Source organism: Marmota marmota, unplaced genomic scaffold, assembly GCF_001458135.2.
Source record: "Marmota marmota marmota unplaced genomic scaffold, marMar, whole genome shotgun sequence".
In the NCBI taxonomy this organism is placed as follows: Eukaryota; Metazoa; Chordata; class Mammalia; order Rodentia; family Sciuridae; genus Marmota; species Marmota marmota.
The window spans coordinates 39,605,574-39,624,583 of NW_026000082.1; the positions used below are offsets into that span (position 1 = coordinate 39,605,574).

The following is a 19,010-nucleotide window of genomic DNA, read 5'->3' on the forward strand; positions in this document are numbered from 1 at the left end:
ACTTTAAAAGCATGTGTCTAAGCGGGTGCAGCAGCACACATCCGTAATTGCAGTGACTCAGGAGGTCGAGGCAGGAGGCTCCCCAGCTCAGTGGTAGCATGCCCCGGGTTCAGTCCCTAGTACCACACACAAAAAGCGTGTGCAGTTAAATGTGGAATCTCTTCCCCAATGTTATGTGTCCACAGAATTTTCCCATCAGGTTGTAAGACTCATTCAGAAAGCGAAATATTGAGTTTAGCACGTACATACTCTGCATTGTAAATTTGTATTTAATATCTCAGAAATGCTAGTCAAAAGGGAAATCAACAAGTTTAAGATGCCACACTGTTAATTTCCATTTCATCAGTGATCTTTGCAATGTATTAACTCAGTAGCTAGAGGAACACCGGAAAGGCTTTCTCTGTGCCGTCCAGAAGGGGCACCCACAGCCCAGGCCTCACTTTCATGTTTTTTTGTGCTGACCCCTGAATATACTGACCATGCAGATGTCTGCCTCAGCCCAGGTGGCACATACCAACTGGTGCCAGGCCCCCCTCCAGAAGAACCACAGTCCATCCTCAGCACTAAGGGCAAATGTCACAAATTCTGCCACTGCCTTGGCCTGGATCCTCCATGCTGCCGAGCACAGGTCTGATCTCCCTCAGCCCAGAATCCTCCAACAGACCCGCTGGGCCATCACTTTGAGAGGTCTGTGAGGCCAGAAAAGGGCCCTAAGGTTGGACTTCTTGGTGAATAACGACAGAGTATGACTTCTCACCTGGGTGACACTGCGGTCCCTTGGATTCATGCAGGGAATCTCACATCGTCTTTATCACCGATACAGAGGGACCTCGCTGTCGGGAAACATGCTTTGTAGAATGAACCCTATGAGTTCACCAGACCAGGCCTGGCAACTGGCCTGTGGGCCAAGCTGGTGACACATGAAAATCAAATTCCAGTGTCCATAAATAAAGCCCTAACAGAACAGTCCCATTTGGTTGTTATGCTGCTTTCGTGCATCACTGAGTTGATTAGTTGCAACAGCTTAATTCACTAGCTGGCCCTCTACAGAGGGTGTTTCTGATAGAGACCAACGTCTTGATTTTACAGCTAGGAGAAGCCAAGTTGGCAGAGGGCATAAGCTTCATCCAAACCCACATGGCTGGAGGTAGTGGCCGCAAACTGAACTTTGACTCAAGTAGTTCCTGCCAAACCCAAGGCCTTCCCTGGCTTACCAGCCCCCCTGCACCAGCTTGTCCTCTGACCCCCACTCTCCTTTGACACTATACACTGCCACCACACAGATGCCACTGAGTCCTTTACTAACACACCAGCTGGCGCAGAGCCATCAGGGGGTTACCCGCCAGGAATAGAGGAGGAGGGCGGCCTGGCAGAGCACGTCACACTCCAGGTTGGCCAGGAACAGCACCTTCAGCTTTGTTTCCACGCAGCTCTTCTCCTCCAGCCTGTTGGCCAACAGGGCGGCAGCTGATTGGTGGAGGAGCCAGCTAATCATCTTGTCTAATTTCAGATTCTTCAGGGCTAGGATGTGCTCGCCCCAGAGGCTCAGATGAAGCACGTTTGCAGCTACTCGGGCAGATGGTCTCTGCAACAGGAAGGGAAGCTGAGGCTCAGGACAGCAGGAACAGGCACTCGGCCCACACCTACTTTGTTAGTGTCCCTTCTCTGGCCCCAATCCAAGTCTCCCTCTGCCCTGCCCCTTCCTGAGACCCTTCCCTCTGCTGACACATACTGGCAGCTCTGCCCAGGCTCCAGGCCTTTGCAAATATATAGCTGCGAATGGCCGCCTGTGCAGCGTTGGGATGGCCTTCGGGCACGGAAGGCCAGTGGGTATGGCTCTGTCTGGTCCCTTGTACCAGGCTGGGGTATGCAGTCCCTCATCACTTGATAACTGGGTTCGGGCACTAGTCTAACAGGCCTTCACTGAGCACCTGCTGTGACCAAGACAGCAGGCCCTGTGCAGTAAGAGGTCAGTAGGAAGAGGTGCGACAGTGGCTGAGGCTGCCTCAGCTCCTTCCACTAAGGAGTGCACCTGCTGCTCCAGTATGGCTTCGAATACACTGGCCTTTGTGTCTCTTTACAGTAACTTCCAGATCCGCTCTGGAGTTGTATTCTCACATCTGTCTGATTAGATCTCAGCTATTTGCATAGGTTACGTCTCCATTAACCATTTCTCAAAAATGCATCCTCTTCCCTCTGAGTAGCTAAGAAACTAAAAAGCCCAGAAGGGCTGGGGATGCAGCTCAGTGGGGGCACACTCGTCCGACATGTGTGAGATCCCATTCTGAATATCGGCACAGCAAAAAGTAAAACAGAATTAAAAAGCCAAGAAGAGTTGAACTGCTGGAATTCTGACTAGATCTGGTAGCCAGCTCCCTTGCTTCTGTTCATTCAAAATCGATCCGTGTTCTGGACTTGGCCTTCACCTGTGCAGTACAGAGGCTCTGCCTGGCGCCTTAGCATTTGTCCAAGTCTGAGTTTGCTCTAGAGCGTGAACTGAGATCCACAGAGTCACCCTGAGAGCCGGGGGACAGCCTCACCTTGCTGGTCTCTCGCTGGAGCAATGCCCTCACCAGCTGCCTGGTGTCCAGAGGCACCGACTCGGGCAGTGCTGGTAGTTGAGCCTCTTGGTAACTGCGGCTTTCAAGGTGGGCCCTGCCCTGGCCGTAAAAGGGATTGGCAAGCCCGAAGATTTCATAGGCGATGGCTCCCACCGCCCAGGCGTCGGCCTTGCTGTAGTCAATCACTGCTCTGGGGCCAGGACAGGCTGTGGACACCTGCTCGGGAAGTGGAGGATGAGAGGTCATGCCACTGGCAGGTCTACCTGTTCATGCTCCTGTGTTGTCACCCAAGCCTGGGGCTAATCTGAACTCTCAAGGAGCCCAGGATCAAGGGACTTTTGGCTTAGACCTAGAAGGATCTGCTGAGGCTGCCGACTGGATGCTGGCAAAACAGACACTGGGAACAGCAGGGAGACCCAGGTTAAAGCACCGTGACAAGGAGGGAACCTGGGGTCTCTTCTGTCACTTACGGAGAACATGGTGAAGCACTTCTGATGGAGGATGCTAATGGTGAGACTCACCTCCGGAGCCCTGAGGCAGCCGTTCCCGCCCAGGTCCACGTACCAGCTGGTGAAAGGCAACTGCAGGCCCACACGCTCATCAGCCAGGCAGCAGCCAAAATCAGAGATCACCAACCAGGGGCAGCCGTCTGTGAAGGAGCAGGCAGAGGTAAGCCACCCCTTCTCACCCTTCTTCCCTCTCAGACCCTCCCAGGTCCCTATGAGAGCCACCAAGACATGGGTCAGTGAGCTAACGGGGACTGTAAAGGCCCAGGAGTGCAGACCAGCAAGGCCTGGATGGAGCTGGCTCACCCAGAGCAGAATAGGAGAGCCACACCAGGGACGTGGAGGTGCCTGTAAGGAGAAAAGGCCCACAGAGTCCCCAGGCAAAGGACTAGATAAAAGTTGGCCTCCATCTAAGTAACTGTCTAATGATTGATTTTCTGGTAATTGGGGTTGTCCCAAGACCAGGGGAGCTGGCTTGGCTCCAATGATCCCTAAGGACACTTCTACCCCAGGAGTCTTGCATCTGAATTTGAAACCCTAATAAATCTAAAAAACAGGTGCATTAGGAATTGGTTATTTGTAAAAAGAATTCAAATGATTTCTTTAAAAAGCTAGGTTTTTTTAGTCTTTTAATTGCACATTTAATTCTTTTAAATCTTCCATTTCAAGAATTTATCAGATGTGTGAATCTCCTTTGCAGCATCCTGGGCACGTTGCTTCTGCCTGAATGCTTCTGGGATTGGAAGCTCATTGCTTCCAGGGGCAGTTGGGCTGGCACTTGGACAACTCTTGCTATTTGAAAACTGTTTTTTGTTTTCTTTGTTTTATTGAGCCAAAGATCATCTTTCTTCTACTTTATTCAAGAAAAATTCAAATAAAGTTTTTTATTATAAAAAATACAATAAATAATAAATGCAGCACTAGGTTCTTGTTCCAGAAGTGGGCAATGGGGAGGGACTTGGGAGCTGTTACAGAGAGCCTGCCTTTGGAGGAGGGGCTGCTTGTCTCGTGTGAATGGAGAAAAGTGAGGATAAGATGACTTAGGACAGAGCCTAAGAATCAAAACGGACCCTGAGGGTCCTAATGCCCCAGCTCCCCGCAGCACCTGAGGGCAGGCCAGAGCCTACCTGCGTCCAGCTCCACTAGAATGTTGTCCGACTTGAGGTCTCTGTGTGCGATGCGCTGCTGGACCAAATGGTCCACGCCTTCCAGTAACTGCAGGGTCATCATGGTGGCCAGGCGGGGACTGGGAGTGTTCACACGCAGGTACTCGCGCAGGGTACAGGGGTAGCTGGTGGGAGGTGACAGAACCTGTGGCCGTCACACAGCATGGCCCCCAGCACCTAGGTCAGTTAGGATCAGGCCTCTCCTCCTCCCCTCCCGAGGGCTTTTTATTTCCTTTTTCTCACATATTCTTGCGGTCCCCACCCACCCACTGTGCTGACATTAGGAAGGGCTGTGGCTCCACATGTTCACAGTGTTGGTGAGATAGTTCCTTCGGCTGAGGGGGAGGAGGAACTACTGTTTCAGGCCAGGTGAGCCACAGAGAAGCGCCAGGAGCACCAGTGAACAGTGCTCTGAAGGTGACATTTTTTTTTTTCAAGAGAAATCATCCTAAAGCCAGGTCCATGCACTCTCTGCGCCACTTATGCTAACCCTAACCCTAACACTAACCCTAATCCTGAAGCCCCAGGGAAAGCCTCCGAGGGCAGGGACCAACTCCCATTGTGAAGACAGATAGCTCCTGGGTCCTGCCACTTACTACTTCTTTTTTTTTTTTTTTTTAATATTTTTTGGTCATCAATGGACCTTTATTTTATCTATTTATATGCAGCGCTGAGAATCGAACCCAGTGCCTCACACACGCTAGGCAAATGCTCTGCCACTGAGCCACAACCCCAGCCCCCCTTTTTTTGCCACTTACTTCTTCATAACGAGGAATAGCGTGCGTCCATGGCCCAGGCCTTCAGGGTGCAGACAAGGGGGCAGCACGTCAGGGTAGTCGGTCAGGGCCCCCGGCAGCAGCGGCACAGAGGAGGTGAAGGCGCGGACAACCCGGATGATGTTGGGGTGAGGAGCTAGCTGCTTGGGACCTCCCTTGGATTTTCTATTCAGCCAAATGGGACACATGTATCAGAGACACCAGTTGGAAAGATAATGATCTAAGGCCACAGCAAATACAGGTTTTCATTTATCTACTTATTTATTTACTAAATACTTATTGCACGTTTGCCATGTTCCAGGTTTTGTATGTGGTGTTGGGGTCAAAACCTGATGCAGATGGCTGACCACATTTGATGGCTCCCCCAATCCCTCCTTCAGCCCATCTGTCCCTCCCTCCATCTCCATCCCTCTCATGTAGCAGAACACAGCGGTGGAAAGACCCTGGTGTCATCTTGGTATGAATGGCAGGTGTGCGCTGTAGGTCCTTGGCCAAGTTACAGTGCAAAGGGGTCTAAGGTAGTAACATCCACATGAGGTTGTTAAAACACATAAAGTACCCAAAATCACATTCAGCAGAGCAAACAGCAAGTATTGGCTGTTATAATTTTTTTTAAAGTTTTTTCTTTTTAGTTGTAGATGGACACCTTTATTCTATTTGTTTTTATTTTTATGTGGTGCCAGGGACCGAACCCAGTGCCTCATGCATGCTAGGCAAGCGCACTGTCACTGAGCCACAACCGAGGCCCTAGCTGTTACAATTTTTTGATTCAACTAATGTCTACTGTTTTCACACTGTGTACTGGACACTGTGCTAGTGTGTGGCGGAGCTAATCAGAGGACAGGCAGAGGCACTACCTTTATGGGTTTGTGATCTAACAGGAAAGCGATGCTCACTGAGTAATTATTTTAGCTCTGTAAGGACAGGGACCTTGCCTAAGTCATCTCCATGGTATTTTAAGACAGGGTCTCCCTGAGTTGCTTAGGGCCTTGCTAAGCTGCTGAGGCTGGCTTTGAACTTGTGATCCTCCTGGCTCAGCCTCCCAAGCCTCTGGGATTACAGGAGTGAGCCACTGTGCCCGGCAGAGTCTGTATTTTGGATAGGATGGCTCTGCCTGCTGACTGGACCAAGGGTGACCACCTCCCCAAGGGCAGTGAGCCTATGGCACATCTGAGGTCTGAGTGGTTAGTGGGAAAAAGGACAGGTAGATTCTCTCTTTACTTAGGAGCGTGATGAGGAAGCCTGCCAGTCAGCAGTGGAGCTGAGGAGGAAGGACACCATGGGACATGATGGAGCCATGGAAAGCCAAGAGGGGAGCAGCCACGGGTTGGCAGAAACAGAAGAGCCACGGGAGGAAGAGGGAGGCTGAGGAAGAGAGGAGGCTGCGGAGGGCAGAGGTGAGCAGAGCAAGGAGAGAGGCGAGGCTCGCCCCATCCCTGTGCACGCCGAGCCTTGTGGACATGTCCACGGTATGTCCTTGTGCTGCTCCTTCTCCTGTGTCACTCGTCCTACTCTACGCAGCACAGTTCCTGCCCTTGGGTCACTGGGTAGAAGGAGAATGAGGCCCACAGCAGGAAGCTGTGGGGCCCAGCCAGGTGTCTGAGGCGGACTGGGCTGAGCCAGGGAGGTGTGTGGGGCTGAAACTCAGCTGAGACCTGCAGTGGCCCAAGTTCAGCAAGGTGCATCCCCAGGAGGTCCTGAGGCACTTGGTGCACTGGAGGAAGGAGGAGACATAGGTGGGGGAAGTGGTGAGGGCCTGTCACAAAGGCTGTCCTGAGTCCACAGCTCTGAAGCTAATACACCTGCCACAGCCTCCTGTCTCTCGGCAGCCATGGGGAAGGGGGGCCGTGCTCCACGGTACAGCTGGACACGGGCACAGGCACATCAACCTCAAGCCAGTGGTGACACATGCCATGACAACACCCAGGGAGTGACAGGGACCCCTGCAGAAGGAAGGTCTGGGCAGGTGATGTAATGCTCACAGATATGTGGCAGCACCAAGTCGGCTGACAGCACAAAAGGGGCCACCTGCAGACACTGGGCCCAAGCAGCTGACATTCAGGAGTCCCTTCTCCCAACAAAGGGCTGCGGGGAAGGGATGGTCCTAAGCCACCTTAGCCACTGCTGAGGACACTCAGCCTCACGGCAGCCCCCGAACCCTCAATGGCTTTCCACTTGGAGCCCTTAGGTTCCTATCTCTGGCTTCTTGCTTTTCACAGCACTGAGACCTATAAAGCAGCTCTCCTGTCAGAGCTGCAGTGGCCAGACACAGACATTAAGGGGAGCACAAGTGTCTCCTCCGTCCCCAGTGTGAACGAGGCTTCACTGAGGCCTGCAGATGGGACTCTTGGGCTGCCATCCACCTGCTCCTCTCTCTGCTGAGAAAGCATTTTTCTTTGCTCCTTTGCGTAGGTGACGCCCCTTCCTCCTTCCAAGGACAGCTCAGACTGTTCCCCTGAGAAGCCCAAGTGGCCCTGCCCCTGCAGTGTACCCCCTCCCTTGGCGACCAGACATGTGCTCTTCTAGAGTTCACTGGGCTGGGCTTGTTGGGTTCTGCTGCGGCACTGAGAACTCCTGCAGGAACACACTGCTTTTTCTTTTAAAAAGCTCTTGGCACCATTAGGCGCCTGCAGATGTTACTGGGGCTTCCTCCTATGGGGAGAGAGCTCATTTGCACCACGAGGTGGCGCTGCATCTGTGCATTGCTTTGCAGGAATTAGAACTGCATCTATTCTCCGCATCCCCACTGGGCATGTCTGGATGCCCTTCTCTCACCTGCTCCAATGTGAATGAGCCGTCGCATCACTAGCTGGGGTCAGAGGATCCTCAATCTTTCCCAAGCTGAATTACCCACTAATTGAAAGTCCATCAACCACAATGTGGTTGATGTGTGGCACGGTCAACACACCGAGTGCTGAGGACATTGGTGATGATTTTTCTCTCAACCCACAGTGGTCATGGTGGGCAGAGGAGAGCTTACCTGTAAGTAACTGCTCCATACTCCCCAGTCAGGGCCACTCTGCTAGCTGGGACCAGCTCCTGGCTCATTTTCGTAAAAATGGCTTCACTGGAAGAGCCCGCCTGGAAAACATCCACAAAATGCATCCAGTTACACAGGACCAAGTGGGTTGTCAAGTTCTGAGCCCTGAATCAGTACAGCTGCTGCCTAGCTTTGGCTTTGACTTTCAAGATAAGATAAGCAGCAGCAGACCAAAACTAGTTCCCTCCAGGAGAGGGAGGGGGGAGGTGCTATCCATGCCAAATCAGAGGAGGTGTCCCATGCCCCTGGCAGGTGAGGTGCAGGAGGTGAGGCCAGCATGGCCAGGACGCGGGATGCTTCTTCCTCTCCTGGATGCCTCTGGTCACCACCAGCTCAAAACTGACCACTGGGTCACTAAGTCTCATTTTGCAGGCTCCCTTTGGCAGAAAGACTAGAGCCAGAAAAGCTCCAAATGGATTAATTTTTCAGGATCACAGGGCAGCCTTCCCCATCCCCCAACACAGAAACCCCAGGAGGAGGAAGAGCACCTGATTTTACCCATTGCATTACAAACAACTCCCAGGACTGCACAGCCTGTTAAGAACCAAGAAAATCACATAACCATCTGCAGTCCTTTACTCTGCAAACGCGACACCGGCCATGCCCACCAGGAAGTTTGATTCCAAGACTGGAAGTTTCACGTGCAAAGGACTCAACTGCTTGTTAGCTGTTGACCCAGCCTAATAACCTTCACACCCAAAATTTGCCAAGAAACCACACTCTCCAGGGCCCAGCATGAGCTGCTGTCCCCTTTAGCCTGGAAGGATGCTCTGGGCAGGAGAGAGAACCCTGGGTCTTGATTAATTTTCTGGACCCATCTTTCAATGGCAAAGCTAAGACATTAAATAGAAATCTTTTGGTTTTGTGTGGAAAAATACTCTTAAATCTCCTAAAGCCTTGAGTTCTTGTGAGAGAGCTGAGAGCAGGGAGGTGACAAGCAAGCCTTTAATCTGGAGGTGGGGCTAAGGGGGTTCAGAGCAGAGGAGCATGGTTCCTCCTCTCCTCGAGGCAGGTCACAGAAGGGGGAGGGTGGAGGTGGAAGGGAGAGTGGCCACATGGTGACCAGAAATGAACTAAACACCTATCTAGGCACCTGCTACTCAAAGTGTGCTTCACTGACCAGCAGCCCTGGCGTCACCTGGGGACTTGCTGAAAAGAACCTCGGACTCTCTGGCCCCATCCTGACTTGCTAACTCTACCTTTGAACCTGATCTCTAGGTGGGCTATGGAGAGGTTATAATTGGAGAAACGCAGCTTGATTCTCAAAAGAGGACGAGGAAGCCTAACCACACGGGCCCCTTTCCTGTGGAGAACCTGTCTTTTCCTAGGTACTTCCAGGAAAAAGACTCCGCCAGGTCCGCTGTGATTGGCATTTTGAGAAACACCTACTTGGGAGAGGAAAGGCCCTGTCCCTGTCCTTACCGAGATGTTCCACATCATCTTGATGGCGAAGGGGAAGGCTGGGCCTCCCAGAGCCTGCTCCCCTTCCTCTCCTTGTGGGGTGACATCTGGGCCTCTCCCTGGAAGAGCGCCGGTGGGCTCTGCCTTCTCCAGGTGCTGGGACAGGGCGGGCATGGTGGCTTCATACACAGCAGCGCTGCAGCCCTTGCCGATGGACTGTCCTATTAGATAGTCCTCCAGCCGGAAGCCCTGCCGGCGTCGAATGTCCAGCGCGTCAGGCATTGGCTTGTTTTTCTGGGTAAAAATTGCCTATAAGGAGAAAAGAATGCACTGTGAGCCAGGAGCCTGCCCTGGCCCAGGGCCACGTCAGAGAGGAACAGCGTGGCAGGGTCAATAAAAGCAACTGTGTGGAGTTTGACGGCTTGTCCTGTGTTGAGGCCATCCTGCATCTCTTTATTCAGAACAATCCTTCTCACACTCTTTCGCTTCATTGGGGTCACCTGCTCAAGCCCAGCACAGCGTGGCCAGTCAGCCGCGAGGCCAGGGCTCCTGGGTCCTGCAGCGGTACATGCCCCTTGGCTGTCCTCAACCTAATAGCTGCGACCTGGGCATCTGACTGTGGAGGCAGCTCCTCTGGGAAGCCCTCGCCTGCCGATCAGGAGTGCGGGAGCAACAGTGACCTCACTTGGGGTTGCTTGGGAAGACAAGCGGGTGAGATGGGGACCATCCCTGAGCTGTCATCATCTGGTCTTCCTTCCTGCCTGGGAGGGCTCTGCAGGCCCACCAGAGCTCTGACAGGACAGATGGAGGCACAGGTGCTGAGGAAGAGAGGGCTGTTTCCCCCAAATTTGGGCTGTCCCCTGCTTCAGGTGGTGGTGACGTCATTTCTCCAGTCACCCAGGCTCTGCCTTTGCCCTCTGATGGTCTGATCTGCTGATGCCCTTTTCCAATTCCATGGTCAATCACTCACCAGCACCAGGTTGGAGAGCTGGTACGTTCCTAGGCAGAGCCCCTGGGCACCCATCTCCACACTTCCCGTGATCACACGGTCCCTTCACTGGCTCCAGGCCAGATCATACCACATTGCTTTCACATGTCACTGTCCACTCACAAACCTACCAGGAGGCCATTGAATACACTCAGCCCGCCATGTCTGCATCCCTGGATTCAACCAACTGCGGAAGGAAAGTACTCAGAAAAAAACTGCCTTGTACTGAACCTGCACCTTTTTTGGGTCATTATTCTATAAACATGGCATTTACATCGTATTAGGTATTATAAGTTGTTCAGAGATGAGTTACAATATGCAGAAAAGCGCGCAGAGGTTCTATGCAAATACTGTCATTTTAGGGGAGACTTGAGCATTCGAGGACTTTGGTATCCTGAGGGGGGGTGCTGGGACCCATCCCCTGGATACCAAGGGACGACTGTGTCTGGTCCTCGAGCTTTGCCAGGCTGGCAAAGCTGACCCCTCAACTACCTCTCCTTGCTACTCTGTCCCCACTGCCCGAGGCTCCGACTCAGCCAGTGCTTCCTCCCTCTCTAACCAGCCCTGACGTCCCAGCCCACGGCAGCCTTCCTGCTGAAAAATTCCTCAAGTACTATATGCTACTACACTTTCACTATAACTTTGAACTTTTTTTTTGAGAGAGGGAGAGAGAAATTTTTTTTAATATTTATTTTTTGGCGGACACAACGTCTTTGTTGGTATGTGGTGCTGAGGATCGAACCCGGGCCGCACACATGCCAGGCGAGCGCACTACCGCTTGAGCCACATCCCCAGCCCAACTTTGAACTTTTTAATCAAATTTCAAGTTTATAGTGCCTTGCCAATGAGTTTATATAAACTCTATGGAGCACAATCAATATTTTGTACAGTAATTGCATATCAACCATGGGTTTGAGAAATCTGTGTGTGTATATCTTTTTATTTTGAAATAATTATAGACTCACAGGAAGTTGTGAAAAAACAGTACTAAGTGTTCTTTGTACCCTTCCCCCAGCTTCTTCCACTGGTGACATCTTACGTAGCAGTAGTACAATATCAAAACCAGGAAAGTCACATTAGAACACTGTTAACTATGGCCCTTACTCAGTTGTCACTGTTTAAACTTGCAGAGAGAGAGAGAGAGAGAGAGAGAGAGAGAGAGAGAGAAGAAGAAGGAGGGAGGGAGGGAGGGAGGGAGAGAGAGACCCCCTATGCAGTTTCAGCCATGTGCAGATTCATGTACTCACCGCCACAATCAAGATGCAGAACTCTTCCCTCACCTCAAAAGAACCCTCTGCGCTCTTTGTATCTGCACCATCAGCCGTGCCCCTGCCCCTGTGCAACCCCTAACCTGTTCTCCACCTCTGTAGTTTCCATGTCAGGAACTTATGGAAATGGGATCACACAGTATGTAACTTTCGGGGGCTGACTTTTTCCACCAAGCATACTGCTGTTTAAGTTGCCTATATTACAGGCAACTAGTGTTACTGTTAAGTAGTACTTCATCATGGATGTACCTGAGTTTGTGTAACCACTCACTTGTGGAAGGACATTTAGGCTGTTTTTAATATTTTGATATTATGAATAATGCTACTATGATCATTTGTGTTTAGGATCTTTTTAAAAAGTTCCATTTATTTAAGCTGTGGTGAATCTGCATAACAAAGTTTACCATCATTTCTTTCTTTTTTTTTTTTTTTTGATGGTATTGGGGATTGAGCGATTGAACCCAGGGGCACTTTGCCACTGAGCTACATCCCCAGCTTTTTTCATTGTCCATTTTGATACAGAGTCTCGATAAGTTGTGAAGGCTGGCCTTGAACTTCAGATCTTCCTACCTCAGCCTCTCACCATCTTAACCATTTTTTAAAAATACTATTTTAGTTGTAGCTGGACACAATACCTTTATTTTATTTATTTTTATGTGGTGTTGAGGATCGAACCCAGCGTCTTGCATGTGCTAGGTGAGTACTCGACCCCTGAGCCACAACCCCAGCCCTCATCTTAACCATTTTTAAGTGTACGGTTCAGCAGCATTAAGTACATCCACACTGTTGTGTAGCCATCAACATCATCCATCTCCAGTTGCAAAACTGAAATTCTGTATCCACTAAACAACAGCTCTCCATTCTCCCCCAGTGTCTGATAACAAATATTTTACTTTCTACAAATCTGACACTCTCTCATGAGTGGAATCATACACTATTTATTCTTGAGGTTCATCCATGTTGTAGCACATGTCAGAATCTCCTTCCTTGGTAGGGCTGAGTTATATTCTACTGGGTGCATATACCTCATATTACTTTTCCATTCATCCATGGATGGACACGTGGCTCACTTCCACCTCTTGATTACTATAAATAATGCTGCTGCCTTGAATGTGTTCATATCCTTGATTTAAAGTTTTGGGTGTCTAATCAATGGAAATGCGGGATATGCTGATTATATTTTTGATTTTTTTGAGGAGTTGCTATCCTGTTTTCCATAGCAGCTACTTGTGTACAGGTTTTGTGTGAACATGGTTTTTATTTCTCCAGGTGAATGCCTAAGACTGCAATGAGAGGGTGGTATGGCAAATGTATTTAGTTTTGTAAGAAACTGCCAAATTACTTTCCATTTTATATTACCACACACTGTAACATATAAGAGATCCAGTTTCTCCACATCCTCACCAGAATTTGGTATTGTCATTTTTTATTTTAGCTGTTCTAATAAATGTGCAGAAAAGAACTCATTATGTTTTAAATGTGCATTTCTCAAGTGGCTATATGTTCGTCTGGTACCTGTATCTCCTGTTCTGCAATATATACCCATGCCTTCTGCCTTGTTTATGACTGGATTTAAAACAAACAAACAAACATGTATTCATCTAGAAACAGGGAACAGCTATGATCCTACTCCAGCCTGACCACATAGACTTTTAGTACTAGACTGGTCAGATATGGTTGATTTTGTTCAAAAGAAGTCATATTCCTGAATTTTTAATGTGAAATTAATGGGTAGTTAAAAAATTTAAGACAACAGGAGGATGAAGTGTGAGAAAAGGGTGTGTGAATGGTGAGCCTGGGAAAGGAAAAAGGTCTCTTTAATTTTAAGCAGAATGTATTAAATTTCCCACCCTTGGCTTTGGCCAGTTAAGCCATGCAAAAGACAAGGATTGAGACTGAGGATTAAGCCAGATGTCATATGTCACTCCAAACTAGTGAGAGCGCAAACGTGTGACACTCTGGTGATGAGGAACAAGAACTGGGCTGGAAATCAGGGAACACTGCTTGATTCTTCACCTGCTGTGTCTTTCGACCTGTCTCTCTCAGCCCTAACCTGTAAAATTCAGGGCTGCACTCACTCAGTAAGTTTCCAACTCCAGGAGAAGTACTGACCTTCCTCTAACAGGATGGAATTCTGGCCGCCAACAGCCTTCAGGCTTGAACTGCAGAGCTGGCTGGGTCTGCAGCTCGCTCCTGCTGGCCTACCCTGCAGATTTTAGACTTCCCAGCCCACAGTGAGCCAAGTCCTAAAATAGATCCCTTTAAATATAACGCACCCTTTTGGTTGTGTCTGGAGGACCCTGACTATGGAACTTTGGTTGAGCAGAAACAGAGGTCTCTGGGCTATTTATTTAAGCATTTAAGAAAATATAAGAACCTCTATGTGTCATATCCAGTTACCAGGGATAACTCTATACAGGTTAACTAAATGTTAGGTCTGTTTTCTCCTGCCATTCATATTTTTATTGTGGTTCAGCTATGTTATTGGCTAATTGTTTCGCTTAACCCGGGAGGCAGCCTGCCTCAGTGGTTAAGAGCATGTGCTGTGAAAAACCAGAATTTATGCACTGCCTTTATTAGCTGCGTAGCTTTGAGCAGATCACTTATTCTGAGTATCTGTGCTTCTCCAAAGAAATTGGGGATGACTGGGCTCGGGTTGTGGCTCAGTGGTAGAGCACTTGCCTAGCAAGTGTGAGGCCCTGGGTTCAATTCTGGGCATAACATATAAATGAGTAAAATAAAAATAAAGCTTCATAAACATCTGAATATATTTTTTAAAAAATTTGGGATGACAACTACATCAGAAAAGAGTGGTATGACTTTGCTGACATTAAACTTTTAGAAAAATTATACAAAGCCACTTGCCATGGTGTAACTGGAGCTATAATTAGCAACACGTCTCCCAAAATCTGTTTTGAGGAAGGAAATCAATAAAAGAAATGGGAGGTGTTGGATATTCGCAATGGTAAAATATACCAAACTTAATTGGTGATTTCCAAGGAATCTACAGAACGTTTCGAAACTGACTTTAACCTTCACCTTCCCCAACACCAGCTCAAAGCTCCTCCCCTCCCTGTTGACACCCCAGGAATCCAGCACCTACGCACTTAGTCCCGCCTGCCCCGCCCCTGGAAGGGTCCAATCGCGGATCAGGATCCCGCACGCAGCCCCGCTCCAAGCCGGGCGACCCAAGGTCCGCCCCCCGCCCATTCCCAATTCCCTAGCGGCTCAGGGCCTGCCTCCAGATTTGCCTCAGCTTCTGGCTACGCCCCATCTGTCCTTAACTATCTGTCCTTAACGCCCAGGATCTGTCCTTAACTATAGCCCAGCCAACCTCGGACGAGGATTCATCCACCAGCCCCGCCCCGAACCGAGCCCCGCCCCGCCCAGCGCGGCTCAGGCCCGCGTCCACTCTTAGCCCCGTCCCGCTGGCTCAGGGCAGCTGCGCCTGCAGCCTGGGCTCACCTGGATCTCCTGACAGGCTAGCGCCGCCCGCCGGCCCTCCGCCTGCTTCTCCTCTATGAGGCCCAACCCCAGCCCGAAGGCCAGAAAGACGGCTCGGCCGTAAGGGCCCGCGCCGCCCCGGGCGCGCACCACGAACTGCCGCTGGAGCCGCGCCGCCAGCCCAACCACCGACTGGCGGAAAAAGCGGTAGCGGTCTGGGAGTCCGAGCCCGCGCGGCTCTCCGCCGGGTCCTGCGGCCCGGCCCCGGCGCTCTCCGCGGCCCCAGCCGGCCGCCGGGCCGGGCCTTCCCCAGCTGCAAGCTGGGCCAGGCTTGGCTGTGAAGCGCAGCAGCAGCGACCGACCCAGCTGCAGGCCCCGGCCCAGCGCCTGTCTCACCGCCATGGTGGCGCCGCAACCCGGTCCCGCTACCACCGCCACAAGCGTCGGGGACTCGGATGACAACAAACTACGGGGACGGTGTCTCTGCGCAGGCGCGGGCGCCAGTGGACGGGGCGGGGCCACGGCGGTTCCTCTCCCCGGCTCACGAGGGCGCTGTGTGCGCACCTGAGCGGCGTGTAGCCTCCTGTTGGTTTGCACTTTGCACCCAGGTGGAAGGGTTGCAAGCTCAGCCAGTTTTAGATGTAAGCATCATTGTTTCTGGGCCAAATCGAGAAATTGAAATGGAAAACAAATATTTATCAACCACCATGCCGGACCATTTGTATATTTTAATTTTTTTATAGGCAAGTGACAAAAGGGGCCGTGTTCAAGAGCACGTGCAGGTATTAGAACTGAAGTTAAAGTTGCCTTAACTGTTGAGTCCTTGCCTTCCCCATTTCTTTTAGGCTCCTTTACAGGTCTGCGGCCCCTGAGCTTTTTGAGACCCCAAGTGAAATCTCCCTCAAAGATTTTCTCTTATCTGCATGAGCGAGCTTTGGGACGTGGAGGGACTTGCCTAAATGCCTGTTACCCCCAAACCGCTGTTCGGAATGGCTGATAAGCATATTCATTACTGAATGACTTATTTTTTTCTTGTCCTTTTTAAAAAAATGGAATTTTCAGGTATACACAAAAATAGGATCAGATTTTGGAACCCCACTACCCATCATCCAGCTTAACAGTTACCAACAGCTATTATTTTTCTTCACTTAAACCTTCCTATCCCCTGCTCCATTATTTTAAGGCAGACATCTGATTAATTCATTTGTTAATACTTCAGTGTCTATTTCTTTTTTTTTTTTTTTGAATTATTTTTTATTAGTTTTTGATGAACTTTATTTTATTTATTTGTTTGTATGTGGTGCTGAGAATCGAACCCAGTGCCTCACACATGCTAGGTAAGCGCTCTACCACTGAGCCACAATCCCAGCCCTCAGTGTCTAAGAGAGAACTTAAAAAAAAATAAAAATAAAACAATTATCTCTTAAAAATACATTAACTCCATAATAACATTCAATACCTACTGAATATTTACAGATTTCCTCATTTTTTTCTATTAGTTATTCAAATTGGGATCCAAAGTCTAGATGGTTTATTTGTTTGGTGGATTTAAAAAAATTTTTTTTTAGTTGTTGATAGACCTTTATTTTATTTATTTATGTGTGGTGCTGAGAACTGAACCCTATACCTCACACATGCCAGGCAAGTGTGCCACCACTGAGCCACAGCCACAGCCCTTGGTGGGTTATTTTTTAACCAGGCACCAAGTCACCCCTGAACCAAGAGGTATATTTTATGGCAGTGCATTTTTCAAACGTCCCTGCAGTCTTAGATACCTGCGTTCCTTACCTGAAAGCTGATCATGAATGAAGGACCCTAAAGACATAAAACCTTTTTGTTGGTGTGGCCATGTGTCTGTGTGTGATTGGGGGAACTTCGGGGCCAGGAAACATTTACCTGATCAGAGACTCACTGCCAGCATTGCTTGATAATAAAGGCACAGGTTACCCCTTTTATTTCAGGGTTATTTTCAGACTTGAGTAAGGATGGGAAGCTTGAGTAGAAGTCAGGCCACTGTAAAAGGATCTACCTTAGAACATACATATGTAAATATATGAGATATGAAAATGTAGATATACAAATGGGAACCCAGTGATTTCACTCCTCCTTTATGGACTCACAGAAATGCATACATATGTTCCCCAAGAATGTTCAGAGCAACATTGTTCAACATTGTATAAAACTGGAAATAGCCCAAATGCCCATCTATAGTAGATTGGGTAAATTGTGATATATTTCCTTAATGGAGTACTAAGCAGCCATCATTATATTCAACAACAGGGATGTATTTTGTAAATATACTGGTGAGTTATAGGTGGACCCAAAAGAGTAGAGACTGTGATCCCACTATGTAAAGTTGAAACTGATCTATAGTGTTAGGGGTCAGGACAGTGGGTGACCTTGGAGGGTAGTTTCTCAAAGGAATGGAAAGAGATTTTTGAATGCTGGTGATGTTTTCTTTCTAGATCTGTGAATGTTCACGTGATGAAAGTTCACTCACTGTACACCATGATTTCTGCAATTTTCCTTATGTAATATTTTTTTCTTTTTATCTTGGTGCTGAGGATTGAACCCAGGACCTAGTGCATGCCAAGCATGTCCCCTGCCTCTGAGGTGTGCCCTAGCCCTTGTGTAAAATATTTCAGTAAATACTATAAATTAAAAAAAAACTTTTTTCATATAATGAAAACTGTTAAAAGTTTGGTCTAATTCACTCATGGTCTCAAGTTTTCAAAAAACAATGAGCCCACAATGGAATAACCTGTTAACAGTCACAGTTTACTAAACTGCACTTGGTGGTTTAAAACAACTACACTTGAATAATGCACTTTGTTTGGTCATAAACCTGGAGTTGAACTTTGCCTTGAAGTTGCATACATTCAAATCGGCCCATTTCCTCAACATGGTAGATATACCTTCCACTATCTGGAGTCAGCCAACATTAAGGGACAGCTCAGATCTGGGCAGTTCTTACTTTGATTCTTCTGAAGGTGTTGCAGGAAAGAAGCCCAGGGCAGAGAACAGGCACAGTTTTATATCCCTTTTTTTTCTCCTTAAATGCCAAGTCAAGGGACATGCAGACAGCAGGTGTTGCCAAAGGAGAGATTCTTCAGTTGTCTGAAGAGCCTGGCCCCCAGGTGTGCTGCTATGGGATGGACCCCTGGCCAGGGACAGGTGGACCACTATGTTAGCACAGTACATGCTCAGGGATCTCTCTTGTCAGGATCTGCCTGAAGACAGGAATCGCAGGCGCTCCTGATTTCCAGTCATGTTTATTTGGGAGAAACATAAATAGACAAATTTTCATTTTATTTATAGAGGCACATGGAAATCACATATTGCTTTTGATTTTTTAAATTTTTTTTTAGTTGTGATTGGGCGCAATACCTTTATTTTATTTATTTATTTTTATGTGAAGCTGAGGATCGAACCCAGAGCCTCGCATGTGCTAGGCGAGTGCTCTATTGCTGAGCCACAACCCCAGCCCCTTGTTTTTGATTTTATGCTTGATCTTAGACAATTTAAAGTTATGGTTTTAAATGCTCTTTTGAAACGATCCCATTGGAGAACAGTAAGGAGGAGGAGGTTGGAGAACCCAGACTGCAGGGATTACAGGCTCACCCGTGGAAACGCAGCTGGGGCGAAGGTCTCAAAGTTTAAATCTATTTACCTCTATGTCTGCCATTGTAGCTCTTCTTTCTAAGGTTTACAGAGAGGGAACAAGAGGTTCTCTGAGATATTTAGTATTTTAACTACAAGGATTTTCTCTGATCTTCTGGAACATCAGCTTTTGCTACATGGTCTAGGATGACTGCTCAGATTGTAAGCCATGTTTGCTAAAGGACATTGTGTGGGTTGTC

At 48.9% G+C, this 19,010-nt stretch overlaps 1 protein-coding gene across 2 annotated transcripts; it reads right to left on the bottom strand.

Moving 5' to 3' along the window:
* Nucleotides 1-251: 251 nt before the first annotated feature.
* Pink1 (PTEN induced kinase 1) lies at nt 252-15,619 on the bottom strand. Of its 2 annotated transcripts, XM_015485589.2 has the most exons (8): nt 15,172-15,619; nt 9,472-9,759; nt 7,990-8,090; nt 4,992-5,174; nt 4,195-4,358; nt 3,083-3,210; nt 2,541-2,777; nt 252-1,585 (listed from the first exon to the last, which is right to left on the bottom strand). In XM_015485589.2, exons 1-8 carry the CDS (start codon nt 15,550-15,552, stop codon nt 1,328-1,330), a joined length of 1,740 nt encoding a protein of 579 aa, XP_015341075.1. In that variant the 5' UTR covers nt 15,553-15,619; the 3' UTR covers nt 252-1,327. The 2 variants fall into 2 exon arrangements, with proteins under 2 accessions (XP_015341075.1, XP_048672139.1); XM_048816182.1 differs by lacking the exon at nt 2,541-2,777.
* Between the last annotated feature and the right edge of the window lie 3,391 nt (nt 15,620-19,010).

Excerpts from the sequence above, each read along its gene's own strand:
- Pink1 (XM_015485589.2), bottom strand. The coding sequence starts at position 15,552 with ATGGCGGTGAGACAGGCGCTGGGCCGGGGCCTGCAGCTGGGTCGGTCG. Across the intron at positions 8,091-9,471 it reads AGATGATGTGGAACATCTCG|GCGGGCTCTTCCAGTGAAGC; the intron begins GTAAGGACAGGG and ends GATGTTTTCCAG. Across the intron at positions 4,359-4,991 it reads CTATTCCTCGTTATGAAGAA|CTACCCCTGTACCCTGCGCG; the intron begins GTAAGTGGCAAA and ends ACCTCCCACCAG.